The sequence below is a fragment of the Equus przewalskii genome, chromosome 23 (genome assembly GCF_037783145.1).
Source record: "Equus przewalskii isolate Varuska chromosome 23, EquPr2, whole genome shotgun sequence".
In the NCBI taxonomy this organism is placed as follows: domain Eukaryota; kingdom Metazoa; phylum Chordata; class Mammalia; order Perissodactyla; family Equidae; genus Equus; species Equus przewalskii.
This window is the reverse complement of record NC_091853.1, coordinates 22121145-22135053: the sequence shown is the minus strand read 5'-3', so window position 1 is coordinate 22135053 and position 13909 is coordinate 22121145. Positions and strand designations below refer to the sequence as shown.

General features: G+C 41.8%; 1 protein-coding gene across 1 annotated transcript; it reads right to left on the bottom strand.

Moving 5' to 3' along the window:
* Positions 1-2062: 2062 nt before the first annotated feature.
* SPATA45 (spermatogenesis associated 45) lies at positions 2063-8167 on the bottom strand. Its single transcript, XM_008536336.2, has 3 exons — positions 8082-8167; positions 5869-6183; positions 2063-2130 (listed from the first exon to the last, which is right to left on the bottom strand). The coding sequence occupies exons 2-3, from the start codon at positions 6143-6145 to the stop codon at positions 2111-2113; spliced, it is 297 nt and encodes a 98-aa protein (XP_008534558.1). The 5' UTR covers positions 6146-6183; positions 8082-8167; the 3' UTR covers positions 2063-2110.
* Between the last annotated feature and the right edge of the window lie 5742 nt (positions 8168-13909).

The window sequence follows — 13909 nt, the reverse complement described above, 5'->3', positions numbered from 1 at the left end:
CCCACTGTGGCCCGCAAGACCCTCTCCAGGGAAGAGGCATTGGATGTTGGTAGCCTCAGCACCAGTGGTGGGCCACACTGAAGTCTTTTCTGCGCCCCCAGGGCTGCCGCAGGAAGCCTTCCTGCCTTGACTTGGGAGCTCAGCTGCAGACAGCTCTACAGGAAGCCAGAGCAGAAAAGGAGGAAAATGCTGGTCCCCACGTGTTTACTGAGGGAACACGTGCATCCCAGATATGAAACACTGCTGGGAGGGTTGAGGGAGATGGCTGGACTTGTGATTTCAGGTAGGGGCAGAGTCCAAAATATATACTGTGACTTTGGAGTTTCTGGTTTTAGCCCGAGGCTGCTGTTGTGTACATAGAGGAGGACAAAGTAAAACCACCTAAGAGGGAAACGGGGTGGGGGAAGGCAGGCTTCCAGGAGGAGGTGGTATTTAAACTAAAGTTAGCCAGGTGAACAGAATGGGGGGTCGGGGGGGGGTGACAGAATAAGGCCACAAGTAATTCCTTAAAGCCAGAGGTGTGTGGGGAGGAGGTAGGACGGGATTATAGAGAAATGAGGTTAGAAAGATTGTTAATTGTATTATACATAACATGCCACTCATTTACTATGTGTTCATCTCCAATTCATCTTAGATTGAGCCAAAGAAAGGTTGATGCTGTATTTGATAGTCTTTATTTGGGCTGCTAATGTTGGGAGATAATTCTGCACAGGTCTCTAACATTTATTCAGTCCTGTGCCAGAAGCTCTGACAGCTTTTGTTCCGGATGGTCTCTTCAAGGATGTTTGTATAGCCAAGGGCCTCAAAAGATGAAGGTAATGTCTGCCACTGGAGCAGAGGGCAGGTTTATTTACTGTCCTGTATAATAAAGAGAATGTCTTCCTCCAGGCAAAGGTTGGGTTTCTTAAACTCAGGGGTCTTCAGCTGTGAGGCAAAACCTCTGTGTGTGTGTGGCATCTATCTGGACGGTTCCACATTATCCCGGAGTCTGGATGGGGACAGCGTCGGGGGTGGGGGGCAAAGGGAACCAATCAGAACATGAGGATTATGCTGCCTGCTGTGCTCTGAGTAATAAAAGTCCTTTGCCTCTGAACCAGCAGTCTTGTGTCTTCTGTTAATGACCATGAAACTGTGGTAGGCTAACCTTCACAGCTCTTGACATGAGGTGTTTGCCATTTTGAGAAGCAAACAATTAGCTTTGAGTCTAGCTTTTTTAACACGCCCTCAGAGTTGATGAATCACGTCCACACCGTGCCCTGGTACAGTCCTGCCTGAGGCAGGATTTTAGGCGAGTTGACTGATCCATAGGCCTTCCATTATTAAAATGCCTTGGCTTATGAATCTGAGCTTTCCCTGGAGGCAAACAGCAGCCAAATAAAAGGTGAATATTTCACTAATGTAAAGACAAATGCCAGGAAGCAGCTGGGTTCCAGGCCAGGCAGTGCTCAGCTTGCCATATGGCATAGGCTGTTAACTCAAACTACAGGAAGGAACACAAGCCGAGTTAAAATTTGAAAAAAGTCTGCTAACCAAGAAGCAATGACACAGAGGTGATACTAACCAAATAGGATTTGGCTAGGAGTTGGTTCTAGCAAAGCCCACTTTGAGGATGGGCAATGAAATATAACAAAAGGCTCTATAGGCTCCTTGTATTACCTTCTCAAGGATGTCCTTATTCAAATTACCAAAATGGTAGCTCTAACAGAGTAAGTTAATGTAACTAAGCAAGAGGAGTAAGTGTTAACTCTGAGAAACTTGAGACTTCAACGTGATTGGTGGGGTTGGTCAACATAGCCCCCTGATTTACAGAAACAAATATAAACTAAACATTTTAGATTAGTAAAGAGAAGATCCCTATAAAGTGAACTTTTTGGTCATTCATCTTTGAAAGTATCTGTAATAACTCAAATCCTCTCTTCAAAACATCTAAATCTGAATGATGGAATGGAATGAAGATGAAATATGTTTTATGTGACTTCATAAAATATTTTCTTGGTGATCAAGTGAATACTTTTGTTTGACTTCTTTCATAATTTATATTTGTAAATGATTCAGACAGACATTGAAGAAAATCAAAGATTGTATTTCTGGATGTCTCTGGAGATGCACTTTATCCAAATATGGCATTATCTGAAAAGTAAATAAGAAGTATTTGTTATATAACTTATAATACATTTCACAGTTTCAAAATAGGTCTGAGGGCAGAGAGGATAAATACTGTTTCACAGATATGGAAAGTAAGGTTTAGAAACACGAAATGACTGAAAGCGTGAGAGTAGTCAATGGCAGAAGCAGAACTTGAACCCAAGTGCAGCGTTCTGAATGTTTGTGTCCCCCCAAAATTCCTATGTTGAAACCCTAATCCCAATGTGATGCTATTTGGAGGTGGGGCCTTTGGGAGGTAATTCAATCATGAGAGTTGAGTCCTCATGAATGGGATTAGCGACCATATCAGAAGAGGCCAGATAGCTAGCTAGCTATTTCTGCCGTGTGAGCAAGAAAACAGCCCTCTGTAAACCACGAAGAGCACCCTCACCAAGAACCCAACTGTGTTGGCACCCTGATCTTGGACTTCCAGCCTCCAGAACTGTGAGAAAGAAATGGTGGTGGTTTAAGCCACTCAATCTGTGATAATTTTATAGCAGCCTGAACTGACTAAGATACCCAAGTTTCATGTTTTTCAGGCTAATATGTTTCAGTAAGACTGCCCCTCTTTCAGCATCCACATCTCCAAGTGGAAGATTGAAGACAAGAGATTGGACATCGCCAGCTAAGATAACTCCTTCCCTGGTCATCACATCACTATTGATAGAAGCAAAGAGGAGTCCCCAGAACTTCAAATGCTCTTAGCAAAATCCCCAACCTCCCTCACCTTTAACACTCATAGCCTCACCACCATTTGAGACGTTAGGACTAATCTCATTCCGTCCCTTATCCCTATTTCCATTGGGTACCTCAAGAAGCCTAGGAGTCCTGGGTCATCCCACATGCCCCGGATACTAACCTTCATATGGCTCTATGGGCAGCCATGCATCCCTACCCAGCATGTCCTGTCTGCCCCCATTCTGCTGCTTTGTTTCCCCCTAGCTCTCATCCCCTTACCACTATCTGCCTCTACCTGCTGAAATGTAAACTTTATGAGGCAGGGGTTTTATTCATCACTGTATTGCCAAGCACTTAGAACAGTGCCTGTGGAAATATGGGAGTCGTCAGACTAGACACGAGATTTTAAGTCCTGTAACAGGTCAAAGACGAGCAATCTGTCTAGGTTGAGATCACCTAGAAACTAAGTGAAGATGATAAGAAGAGGGCCCAGTATTGAGCTTTGGTGTTCTTCAACATTCAGAGAACACAACAGGGCCATCTTATATGAAGAGGATGTTATTTGATTCATTAAATATTTGTTGAGGGCCGGCTAAAATAATATGTTCATCAATTTTTAGAGGTCGTGCCCCATCGCCTTATTAGTTCTTATTTTACAATTGAGGGTTTTCTCTATGCATCTGCTGGCCGCCTGGGGAGAAGGGGAACAGAACTCTCATCTGTTCTCAATCTACTGTGGCAGGCCGGACTTTTGGTGTAGAATGGGGTAAGTTCTCTTTTAGGGCGAGTTCACCTTTGACTGCTTTCGAGCAAACTCCTCCAATATAGATTTGTTTTCCAGGAACAAAGCTGACATTTTTACCTCCATCTATCTCTTGAATGCTGTAAGCTCGGATTAGGAATAGAAGGGTATTACTGTTGACCTTTTCAAACTTTAACAGTATTCAGAAGAAAGCAGGCACTCAAAAAAATGTCAGCATCCTTCTCTATACCCAGAAGTCCATATCTAAATCCTTGATTAGAATTAAAGTTGAAACCAAAGACCATAAGTTTCAAGTAGAAATTAATGAGAAAACCATGGGAAAAAATTGTAATAAGCTCTTGAGAATACACAGCACTGGGTCAACAATTACCTACCATTTATTTAGACAAGGGGTTCTCAAACTTTTGGGTTTCAGCATCCACTATACTCTTAGAAATTATTGAGGACCCTATCAAACTTTTGTTCATGTGTGTTATCTCTCTCAATATTTACTACATTAGAAATTTAAACTGAGAAAAATATTTAAAACTCAAGAATACAAGTCCGCATTCCATTAATGGTCAGTGTAGAAATGTCATTGCACTTCATACTGTTTCTGGAAAACTCCATCGTATTCCCACGAAAGCACAAGAATAAAAAAGGCAAATAATATCTCAGTAACATTATGAAAATAACTTTGTCCTCATGGGCCCCTGAAAAAGACTTGGATACCAGGGGTCCCCAGACCACTTTTGAGAACTACTAGTTTAGACTAATAAAGAAAGAGCATGTATTTACATACCAATTACCATACATTTAAATGAAGTCTATACTTATTCAGTATCTTGTCATCATAAAGCTGAGTTTCTGTTCACGTCTCTTTATCTAAAAGGAACACAAAGCTTTTTTGCAATATTTAAAGGTTTGTTTTAATGTTCCAGAATTGTTGGCTTACACCGTTGATATCCTTAATGTTGGTTATGGAAGTGATATTCGTTAGACTCTGTTTTGTAGAAAACTATGTGTATTCATGTAAAGTGGTAAACTGTTTGTCACAGGAGATGGGTTTTACCCTCCACTATTAAACTGCTGAGAACTAACCTACTAGCTCTGACTCAGGTCATCTAGTTCCAAGTAACTCAATCAGAATAAAAGATTACACAGATTTGCTTGGCATTAGGAACACTGACGGCATTCCTCCTTGTGAATTTTTCTGAGTAAAATAAATACAAGACTGTTACAGATTAACTTTAAAATGCAATGGAGCATCTCAGTTTTCCCTGCCACTCTGTGTCACCCTCTCTACACCACTTACTAAGAGCCTGGGGCAAATATGTCACAGCACCCTCGTCAAAGAAATTCAGTCTCCAATATGGCGATTCTTTTGTTTCTGATCTAACTTAATCATTTGTTGGTTGTATTTAATATAATTACACTCTCCTCTTTTTTTTTAATAAATACAAAAAAATACCCTCAGTTGCTTGCCTTGACTTAGAAACAAATATTCACTATCAAGGTATTTACCAGTTCCTCTTTGTCTTCCTGCAAAATAATACTACCACCACTGCACAACCCCCACCCCAACCTCCCTCCACATGTTATTATTATTTCTCAGGGCTTTTTTTTTTTTTTGAGGAAGATTAGCCCTGAGCTAACATCTGCCACCAATCCTCCTCTTTTTGCTGAGGAAGACTGGCCCTGAGCTAACATCTGTGCCCATCTTCCTCTGTTTTATATGTGGGATGCCTCTACAGCATGGCTTGACGAGTGGCGTGTAAGTCCACACCTGGGATCTGAACTGGTGAACCCCGGGCCACTGAAGCAGAATGTGCGAACTTAACCACTGCACCACTGGGCTGGCCCCTGTTTCTCAGGGCTTTTTTTTGATATTTGTCATCCAAATCATTTCCATTGTATCTCAATTTTGCACATCAAGTTTATGCACAGGCCACAGAAATTGATGAGATAGCAGGCCTCTGGAGTTTTTAGTGGTCTATTATAATTATCTAGAACCTCAAAATGAGGTTCTCAGGCCATCAGCATCAGAATCACTTTAGCCCGCAGAGAACGCAGATTCCAGGACCCAAAGGAGATCCCATTGAATGAGCCAGCCTGGAGGTGGAGCCTGGGATTCTGTCAGCACAAGAAAATGAGAATTCCTGCTGCTTTCACCTTCAGGCAGATTGCTTTTAAACTGTCCCAAAGCAATACTTAGGAACCTCTTTCAATCCCAGAAATTCTTCCTAAGTTGACTTATAAAACCCTCCTGTCGATTGAGTGGGAGTCCTACCATAACATCTTACTTTTTGGTGGAAAGTGCTTTTTCTCGGTGTGAACAAGGAGACTCAGCGTGACCCAGGAGCTCCTGCCACTGTCGGGGACAGGCTCTCTGATTTGGGTGTGAATAAAGGACTTATAGACACCAGTGAAATGCCTCTTTTGGACTCGCAGTAAGCTGACTTCATTGCTCCTTTCCACCAAGCAGTTGGATTCACGCTTTTCGTTGATCTCCTCCAGGAGACGTTGTTTATCTGCTTTACGTTTTTTAGTCATTTCACTAGGTCTGTTTATAGATGCCATTATGCTGACAAACCAGTTGTCAAGTGACTCTTGCTGTCCTGTAAACAAATGAAAAAATACTATTAGTTGCCTACTTAACCTAGAAGCCAGTATTCATGACCTGGTATTTACCAGTTCCTCTTTCTCCTCCTGCAAAAATACCACCACCACTGCACCCTCCACCCTCCACTTCGATCTTTTTTTGTTTTTTGGTGAGGAAGATTGGCCTTGTGCAAACATCTGTTGGCAATCTTCCTCTTTTTTCCTTTTTTTTTTTTTTTTTGCTTGAAGAAGATTGGCACTGAGCTACCAACTGTGCCAATTTTCCTCTATTTTGTAATGTGGGACTCTGCCGAAACGTGGCTTGACGAGTGCAGTGTGTAGGTATCCACCCAGGATCCGAACCCACGAACCCTGGGCCACCAAAGCAGAGTGTGTGAACTTAACCACTATGCCACCAGCCTGGCCCCATTGCTCCATCTTTTGTTACTGTTTCCTAAAGTTTTTTTGTTTTTTGATGATTCTTCAGGAAGAAAAAATTTTTAAAAAAGAGGATATTGAAAGAGAATATATTTTGGTTTTGAAATTAATACTATGAGTGGATTCTTGCTTTTAGGAATTTTCGTTGTTTCTTCTGATTATAAAATAATATAAATGTTCATTGTAGAAAATTTTTAAAAAGAAGAAAAGCATGAAGTAGAAAAGCTAAAATCATTCTTAATCCAGAGACAATCAAATTAACATTTTGGATGTTTCTTTCACAATAAATATCCAAAGGGATTTCATTACAAAAAGTACAGAAAAAGAGGGGCTGGCCCTGTGGCCGAGTGGTTAAGTTCGCGTGCTCCGCTGCAGGCAGCCCAGTGTTTCGTTGGTTCGAATCCTGGGCGCAGACATGGCACCGCTCATCAAACCACACTGAGGCAGCGTCCCACATGCCACAGCTAGAAGGACCCACAACGAAGAATATACAACTATAACCGGGGGGGCTTTGGGGAGAAAAAGGGAAAAAAACAATCTTTAAAAAAAAAAATCAAATCACCCGAAAACTGAAATCAACTAAGATTAAACAAGCAATAGAGTCTAGCAGTAAGAGCATGGATTTTGGATACAAAAAGACTTGGTTCCTATCCAAGCTATGCTAACTGTACCACCCTGATTAAGTGACCTTCTCTGGGCCTCAGTTTCCTTACATGTTAAACGGCAACAGTACCCAACTCACAGTGTCAGAAGGATAAAATGAGCTAATGCATATCGAAAGCTTAATATAGCCAACCCTCAATAAATGGTAACTTTAATATTTTAATTAGGCACTCTGGAAAAAAAAACGATTGGTTCAATTGGATAAATAAATAGTAATTTTTGTTCCTCCAGTTACTAATCTGTTTACTTGCTGTGTGACCAGGACCAGCTATGTAATGTGTGAGGCCTAGTGCAAAACCAAAACGCTGGGCCCCTTGTTGAAAAATCGTTGAGAATTTCAAGATGGTGACAGCAGAGTGTTAAGCCAGGTGCAGGGCCCTTGTGAGTGTGAGGGCCTTGTGCAAGGGTAGAGGTCCCGTGCCTATAAAACTGGCTGTGTCTGTGACATAGGAACAGGTCAATTTTCATGGTTAATTCACCCAGTTTTACAATCTCTTAAATAGAGATAAGTAATTTGCAAAACTATAGCTTTTAAAAGGGCTTTGTAAATATTAAGCATGTATATATTAAATAAGGTGTCTTTAAACAGAAACACACATAAAACAAGGTTATGTATTGATTGGTTGACAAAAATGTTGTGACCAGAGGCTCACAGGAACCTAGCCCTGTATTTCCACTGGGAGCAATGGTTCCGTATTTGCTAATTCAGTGTTCAAAGCCACTTTATAGAACGTAACTACCACAATAACAAGAATCAACTGTATATATAGAGAAAATATGCTACTGTTTCTACAGGTATGTTGTTATAAATTACCTTTAACATACAGCAACCCAAAGCCTATTTGAAGTTCTCTGCCTTGGCTCAGCCCGCTGGAATGTCACCCTGGCGATGGAATGGTGGATCTGTGCTGTTCCAACTTTGTTCTATTCATAGAACCCTGGTTAAGAGAAGTTTTGGAGTCAGAGTGACAATTTACCTATTAGCATTTGTCCTCGAATAAGTTACTCAAGCTCTCTTAATATCAGTTCCTTCATCTGTAAAATGGGATAAAGATAACTTTTTAATTAAGTTGCACACTTGTCTGTATGTGGTAGGAGGTGAGGAGTTGGAATTAAATGAGATATGTATCTAAAGCTCTTTGCATTGTGCCTGACATCAGTTTATTACATATGCCAATATTTCTTGAGGACCTAGTCTGTGCTTAGTGCTGTTCTGGGTACTGGGGGCAAATGGGAACCTGCTCCTCTCGAGCTGACAGTCGAAGGGTTTGTGGTAGGTACTTAGTAAATTGTAGTTCCTTTATTGATCTTCTTAAAACCTTGTATTTTATGTGGAGAATTATTGTATTCATTTTTTTTTTCTCAGAAGAGGAAGCCTCTAGCTAACAAAAAAAAAAACTTCAGGAATACAAAAGTCATAATTTTTTTTTCTCTCTTTATAGGAATTAGTGAGAGAAGAAAGAAGATCGGTATTGAAGAAAGCAGTTCACAATGCCAGAGAAATTAATTCCCTAAAGAACTTCAGAAAGGGTCAGCTAAAGAAACTAGACCACTCAGCTCCGGGGAGACTGGGGTACAAAACCTATTGAGATCAACACAGGGCAGTTGCTAAGAATAAGAAGGTATTTTTTCATTATTTTTGTTTTTTGTTTTGTTTTGGGGTTTTTTTGGTGGGAAGATTGGCCCTGAGCTAACATCCGTGCCCATCTTTGTCTATTTTGTATGTGGGAGGCCACCACAGCATGGCTTTGATGAGCAGTGTGTAGGTCTGCACCCAGGAACTGAACCCTCAAACCCTGGGCCACGAAAGCAGAACGTGCAAATTTAAACCACTACACCACAGGGCCGGCAGCCTTTTTTTAATTTTTTAACAAGCTCCCAGATAATGCAAGAGACCTAATCAGTTTGGCACAACCTTGGCACCTGAGGGCCAGGGGCTACAGCCAAATCTTCCCTTCTTCTAGTACAACCTGGAGGAAGGTTTCTGGGTTTTCTTTTTGAGGAAGATTAGCCCTGAGCTAACTGCTGCCAATCCTCCTCTTTTTGCTGAGGAAGACTGGCCCTGAGCTAACATCTGTGCCCATCTTCTTCTACTTTCTATGTGGGACACCTACCACAGCATGGCTTTTGCCAAGTGGTGCCATATCCGCACCAGGGATCCAAACTGGCGAAGCCCGGGCCACCAAAGTGGAACGTGAGAACTTAACTGCTGCGCCACTGTGGCTGGCCCCGGAGGAAGGTTTCCACATCTATGAGCTTCAGCTTCCTTAACTGTAAAATGGGGCTGATATCAGTACAGAGCTATTGTGAGGGTTAAACAAGATAATAGATAAAAGGACATTATAAACTATAAAGTACAATACAAGCATTATGACTTTTTCTAAAATGTATATTAGACTATTAATTCAGAAAGTTATATGTGCCGTGCCTAAGAGTAACACTATCATTATTTTACAGTGCGATAATTTGTTATGTAAGAAATCCAATCTGAATAATCCTCTTCTTTTCAATTATTTTATTGAGGTCATATTGGTTTATAACATTATGTAACTTCAAGTGTACATTATTATATATCAGTTTCTGTATAGACTGCATCGTGCTCACCACCAGTAGTCTAATTTTTATCTGTCACCATACACATGTGCCCTTCTACCCCTTTCACTCACCACCCCCACCAGTAACCACTAATCTGTTCTCTTCATCCATGTGTTTGTTTATCTTACACATATGAGTGAAATCATATGGTATTTATCTTTGTCTGGCTTATTTCACTTAACATAATACACTCAAGGTTCATCTATGTTGTTGCAAATGGGACGATTTTGTCTTTTTTACGGCTGCATAGCATTCCATTATATATAGATCTATATCTAGATATATATCACATCTTCTTGATCCATTCATCAGTTGATGGGCACTTGGTTGCTTCCCCTTCTTGGCTATTGTGAATAATGCTGCAATGAATATAAGGTTGCATAAATCTCTTTGAATTGTTAATTTCATGTTCTTTGGATAAATATGCCGTAGTGTAATAGCTGGCTTGTATGGTATTTCTATTTTTAATTTTTTTGAGAAATCTCCATACTCTTTTCCATAGTGGCTGCACCAGTTTGCATTCCCACCAGCAGTGTACGAGGGTTCCCCTTTCTCTACATCCTCTCCAACATTTGTTATTTTTTGTCTTGGTAGCTATGGCCATTCTGACACATGTAAGGTAATATCTCATTGTGGTTTTGCATTGCATTTCCCTAATAATTAGTGATGTTGAACATCTTTGCATGTGCCTATTGGCCATGTACGTCTTCTTTGGAAAAATGTCTGTTCATATCCTCTGCCCATTTTTTGACCAATTTGAATAATTATTAAGACAACAATTTAGGGCCTGCCCAGTGGCACAGCAGTTAAATTCACACATTCTGCTTCGGTGGCCCGGGGTTTGCTGGTTCTGATCCTAGGTGTGGACTTACACACCACTTGTCAAACCATGCTGTGGCAGGCGTCCCACATATAAAGTAGAGGAAGATGGGCATGGATATTAGCTCAGGACCAGTCTTCCTGAGCAAAAAGAGGACGATTGGCAGCAGTTAGCTCAGGGCTAATCTTCCTCACAAAAAAAAAAGAAAATTAAATTAAATTAAAACAAAAACAAAACAACTAAAAAAAAAAAAAAAGACAAGAATTTTTCCTTACTCAAAGATTACTCTCCTAGCAGAGATTTCAGGCTATATTCTAAGGTTATTCCTAGCTCCTTTCTCCTGGACTTGCTCTGGTTTCCTGCCCACTTCAAACCTTACCAAGATCTTAACTTTGTTCCCACACAAGTTATAGGATACCATGCTAGCCAAGTACGATTGAGGCCAACTGTAACATGAATTTAAACTGTGCTTAGTTACATTTCAGATGGAGACAGGGAATAATTTAACTTATGATATAAATTGAAATTTAAAATTTTGCAATAATAGGGATGGCCATTTTCCTAATATTAGTCACTGCTCCCTAAAAGTATTTACTGAGTTAGATGCAAGTGATTCTGTATGGCATGAACTGCTAAGTAAAAGGCTTTTTTAGGTACTGAGAGTATTATAAAATAAGATATCAGGGGCCAGCCTGGTGGCACAGTGCTTAAGTTCGCACATTCTGCTTTGGTGGCCCGGGGTTCGCTGGTTTAGATCCCAGGTGTGGACTTACACACCGCTTGGCAAGCCATGCTGTGGTAGGTGTCCCACATAGAAAGTAGAGGAAGATGGGCATGGATGTTAGCTCAGGGCCAGTCTTCCTCAGCAAAAAGAGGAGGATTGGCAGCAGATGTTAATCTGCTAATCTTCCTCAAAAAAAAAAAGAAAAAAAGAAAAATCTACTGTTCACAATAAAGGCAAGTTAAAAAAAAAAAAAAAGATATAAGATCTAGTCCCTGGCTTCAAGAAGCTCAACTCTAGATAAGGGATAAACTATGCAAAGGAAAAGCTAAGTAACATTGACAGGAAGAGCTCAGAGAATGGCTGTAACAATGCCACCAGGTCAGAAGAGCAGTAACCATGAGCCCATTAGGACCAGTTCGAACTGACCCCATCTTATCAACAGATTGATGAAGAGTTGTTTCTCAGGGGCAGTGAGCAAAAGAATTGCAAGTCACGTAGCCAGAGGATGCACCGAGGAGAAAGTCTTGACACCTAGAACCAAAGACTCCCCCACCCACAGAGCCGAAGGACTGGGACCCAGCCAGGACTTGAAAGTCAGACTTCTCATCAGAAGCTGAGGGATCCGTTATCTGGGAAGCACCGGTGTTGAAACCCCTTCCACATCTTCCCATAAGGGTTCAAAACCCTCCAGTGAAAACCTGCCCCATCAGTGCTTCCACATACCAGCCTGTTCCCCTAACCTCTTAAATTTTGCTCCAAGCCCTGGACTGGGGAGACAGATTTGGGAGCCTTGCCTCCTGTCTCCTTGCTGGTCAACCTCACGATAAAGCCTTTTCTCAAAAGCCAGTGATATAATTATTGGCTTTTTATGTGCATCAGTCAGAGAACCTCCTTTTTGTGCGGTAACAGAGGGAGAGGTCTCTAGGGGCTCCAGTCATGGGAAGAGACTAAGGAAAGGAATTGAGCTGACATGGGCCATAAAGGATGGGTAGGATTTGGCTAACCTGAGAAAGACGCAGAGCATTTCTCAGCAGATCATGAGGAAGACTGCATGATAAACATGCACATGGCATACGGGAGGCACCGAGTAGACTAATGTGGTTGATTTCTTCCCCTCTCTGCTGTAGGGATTGTCTCCAACGTGCACATTCAGTCACATTCTGACCAAAGGGGCGGAGTATTAGCAACCTCACACTCCCAAGCCTGGAGATCAGGAATTAGTCTTGCTATGGTAGTTAATAAATACCTACTACTAGACTAATATGATATTGTTATCTATAATACGAAATATGTATTTGGTCTTTATCCTCATTTCTGGCACAGAGCTTGTAAAACCCTTGGCGTTTTCCAGGATGAGAGCGATAAAGATGTCTTTCGTAATGTTAATAACATGACTTTTGGAAAGAACCTACAGATGAGGCTGGTTGCCAGGGGAGCCAACCATGTGATTAGAGGGTTGGAAATTTCAGGTACACACAAGCTCCCCTGCCCCCACCTCCAGGAGGGCGGGGTTAGAGGTTGAGTCAATTGCCAATGGCCAACAATTTAATCAATCGTGCCTACGTAATGTTGTTGTTAGTGTTGTCCAGTCAATTCTGACTTCTAGCAACCCTGTGTACGGCCGAGCAGAACCCTGCCTGGTCTTTTTGCTCCATCCTCTCCCCTTCCAGCGTTATATCAGCCGATGCTCTGCTGCTATTCACAGGGTTCTCATGGCTAACTTTTTCAGTAGTTGCTGGTCGGGTCCTTCTTCTTGGTTTGTCTTAGTTTGGAAGCTCTGCTGAAACCTGTCCACCATGGGCAACCCTGCTGGTATTTGAAATACCGGTGACACAGCTTTCAGCATCACAGCAACACGCAGGCGCCACAGTATGACAGCCGACAGATGGGTGGTGTGGATCCCTGACTGGGAAATGAACCTGGGGTGTGGCAGAGAGAGCCCTGAATCTTAACCACTAGATCACTGGGGCTGGCTGCCTGTGTAATGATATGAAGGCTCCATGAAAACACCAAAGCGTTACCAAGCAAGGGCTCTCTCCACTCGATGTGCACAGAAGCCAATACTGTAGTACACCGGTCTTTGAGGGAAGAAGTGAATAGGGTACCTGAGGGTTACTGTAGATGTTCAATAAGAACATGATTGCCTTTTGACCTTGTTATGAATCTTGTCAATTTGCTGTTTTCTTGTTTAACTTGAGGGGTGACTGGGTCTCAAGGATTAGTGAATTCGTTTTGCAGAAGAAAGAGAATGCCTTTGGGGAGCTTATGATCACCAGATGGCCAGCCCCAGGAACCATTGCAGATTGCCCAGGGGCTTATCAAGAGTGACCCCTTTGTTTCTCTGAAGCGCCCCCTGCCAAGCCCCTTAGCTCTATAAAACACCCCTGCTTTTTGCTTTGGTTAAGGAAGATTTGAGCGAACCCAGGCTCCTACCTTCTCATTTTGGCCAATTCAAATAAATCTTTCTCCATCTCCAAGCACCAACGTCTCAGTGTTTGCCTTG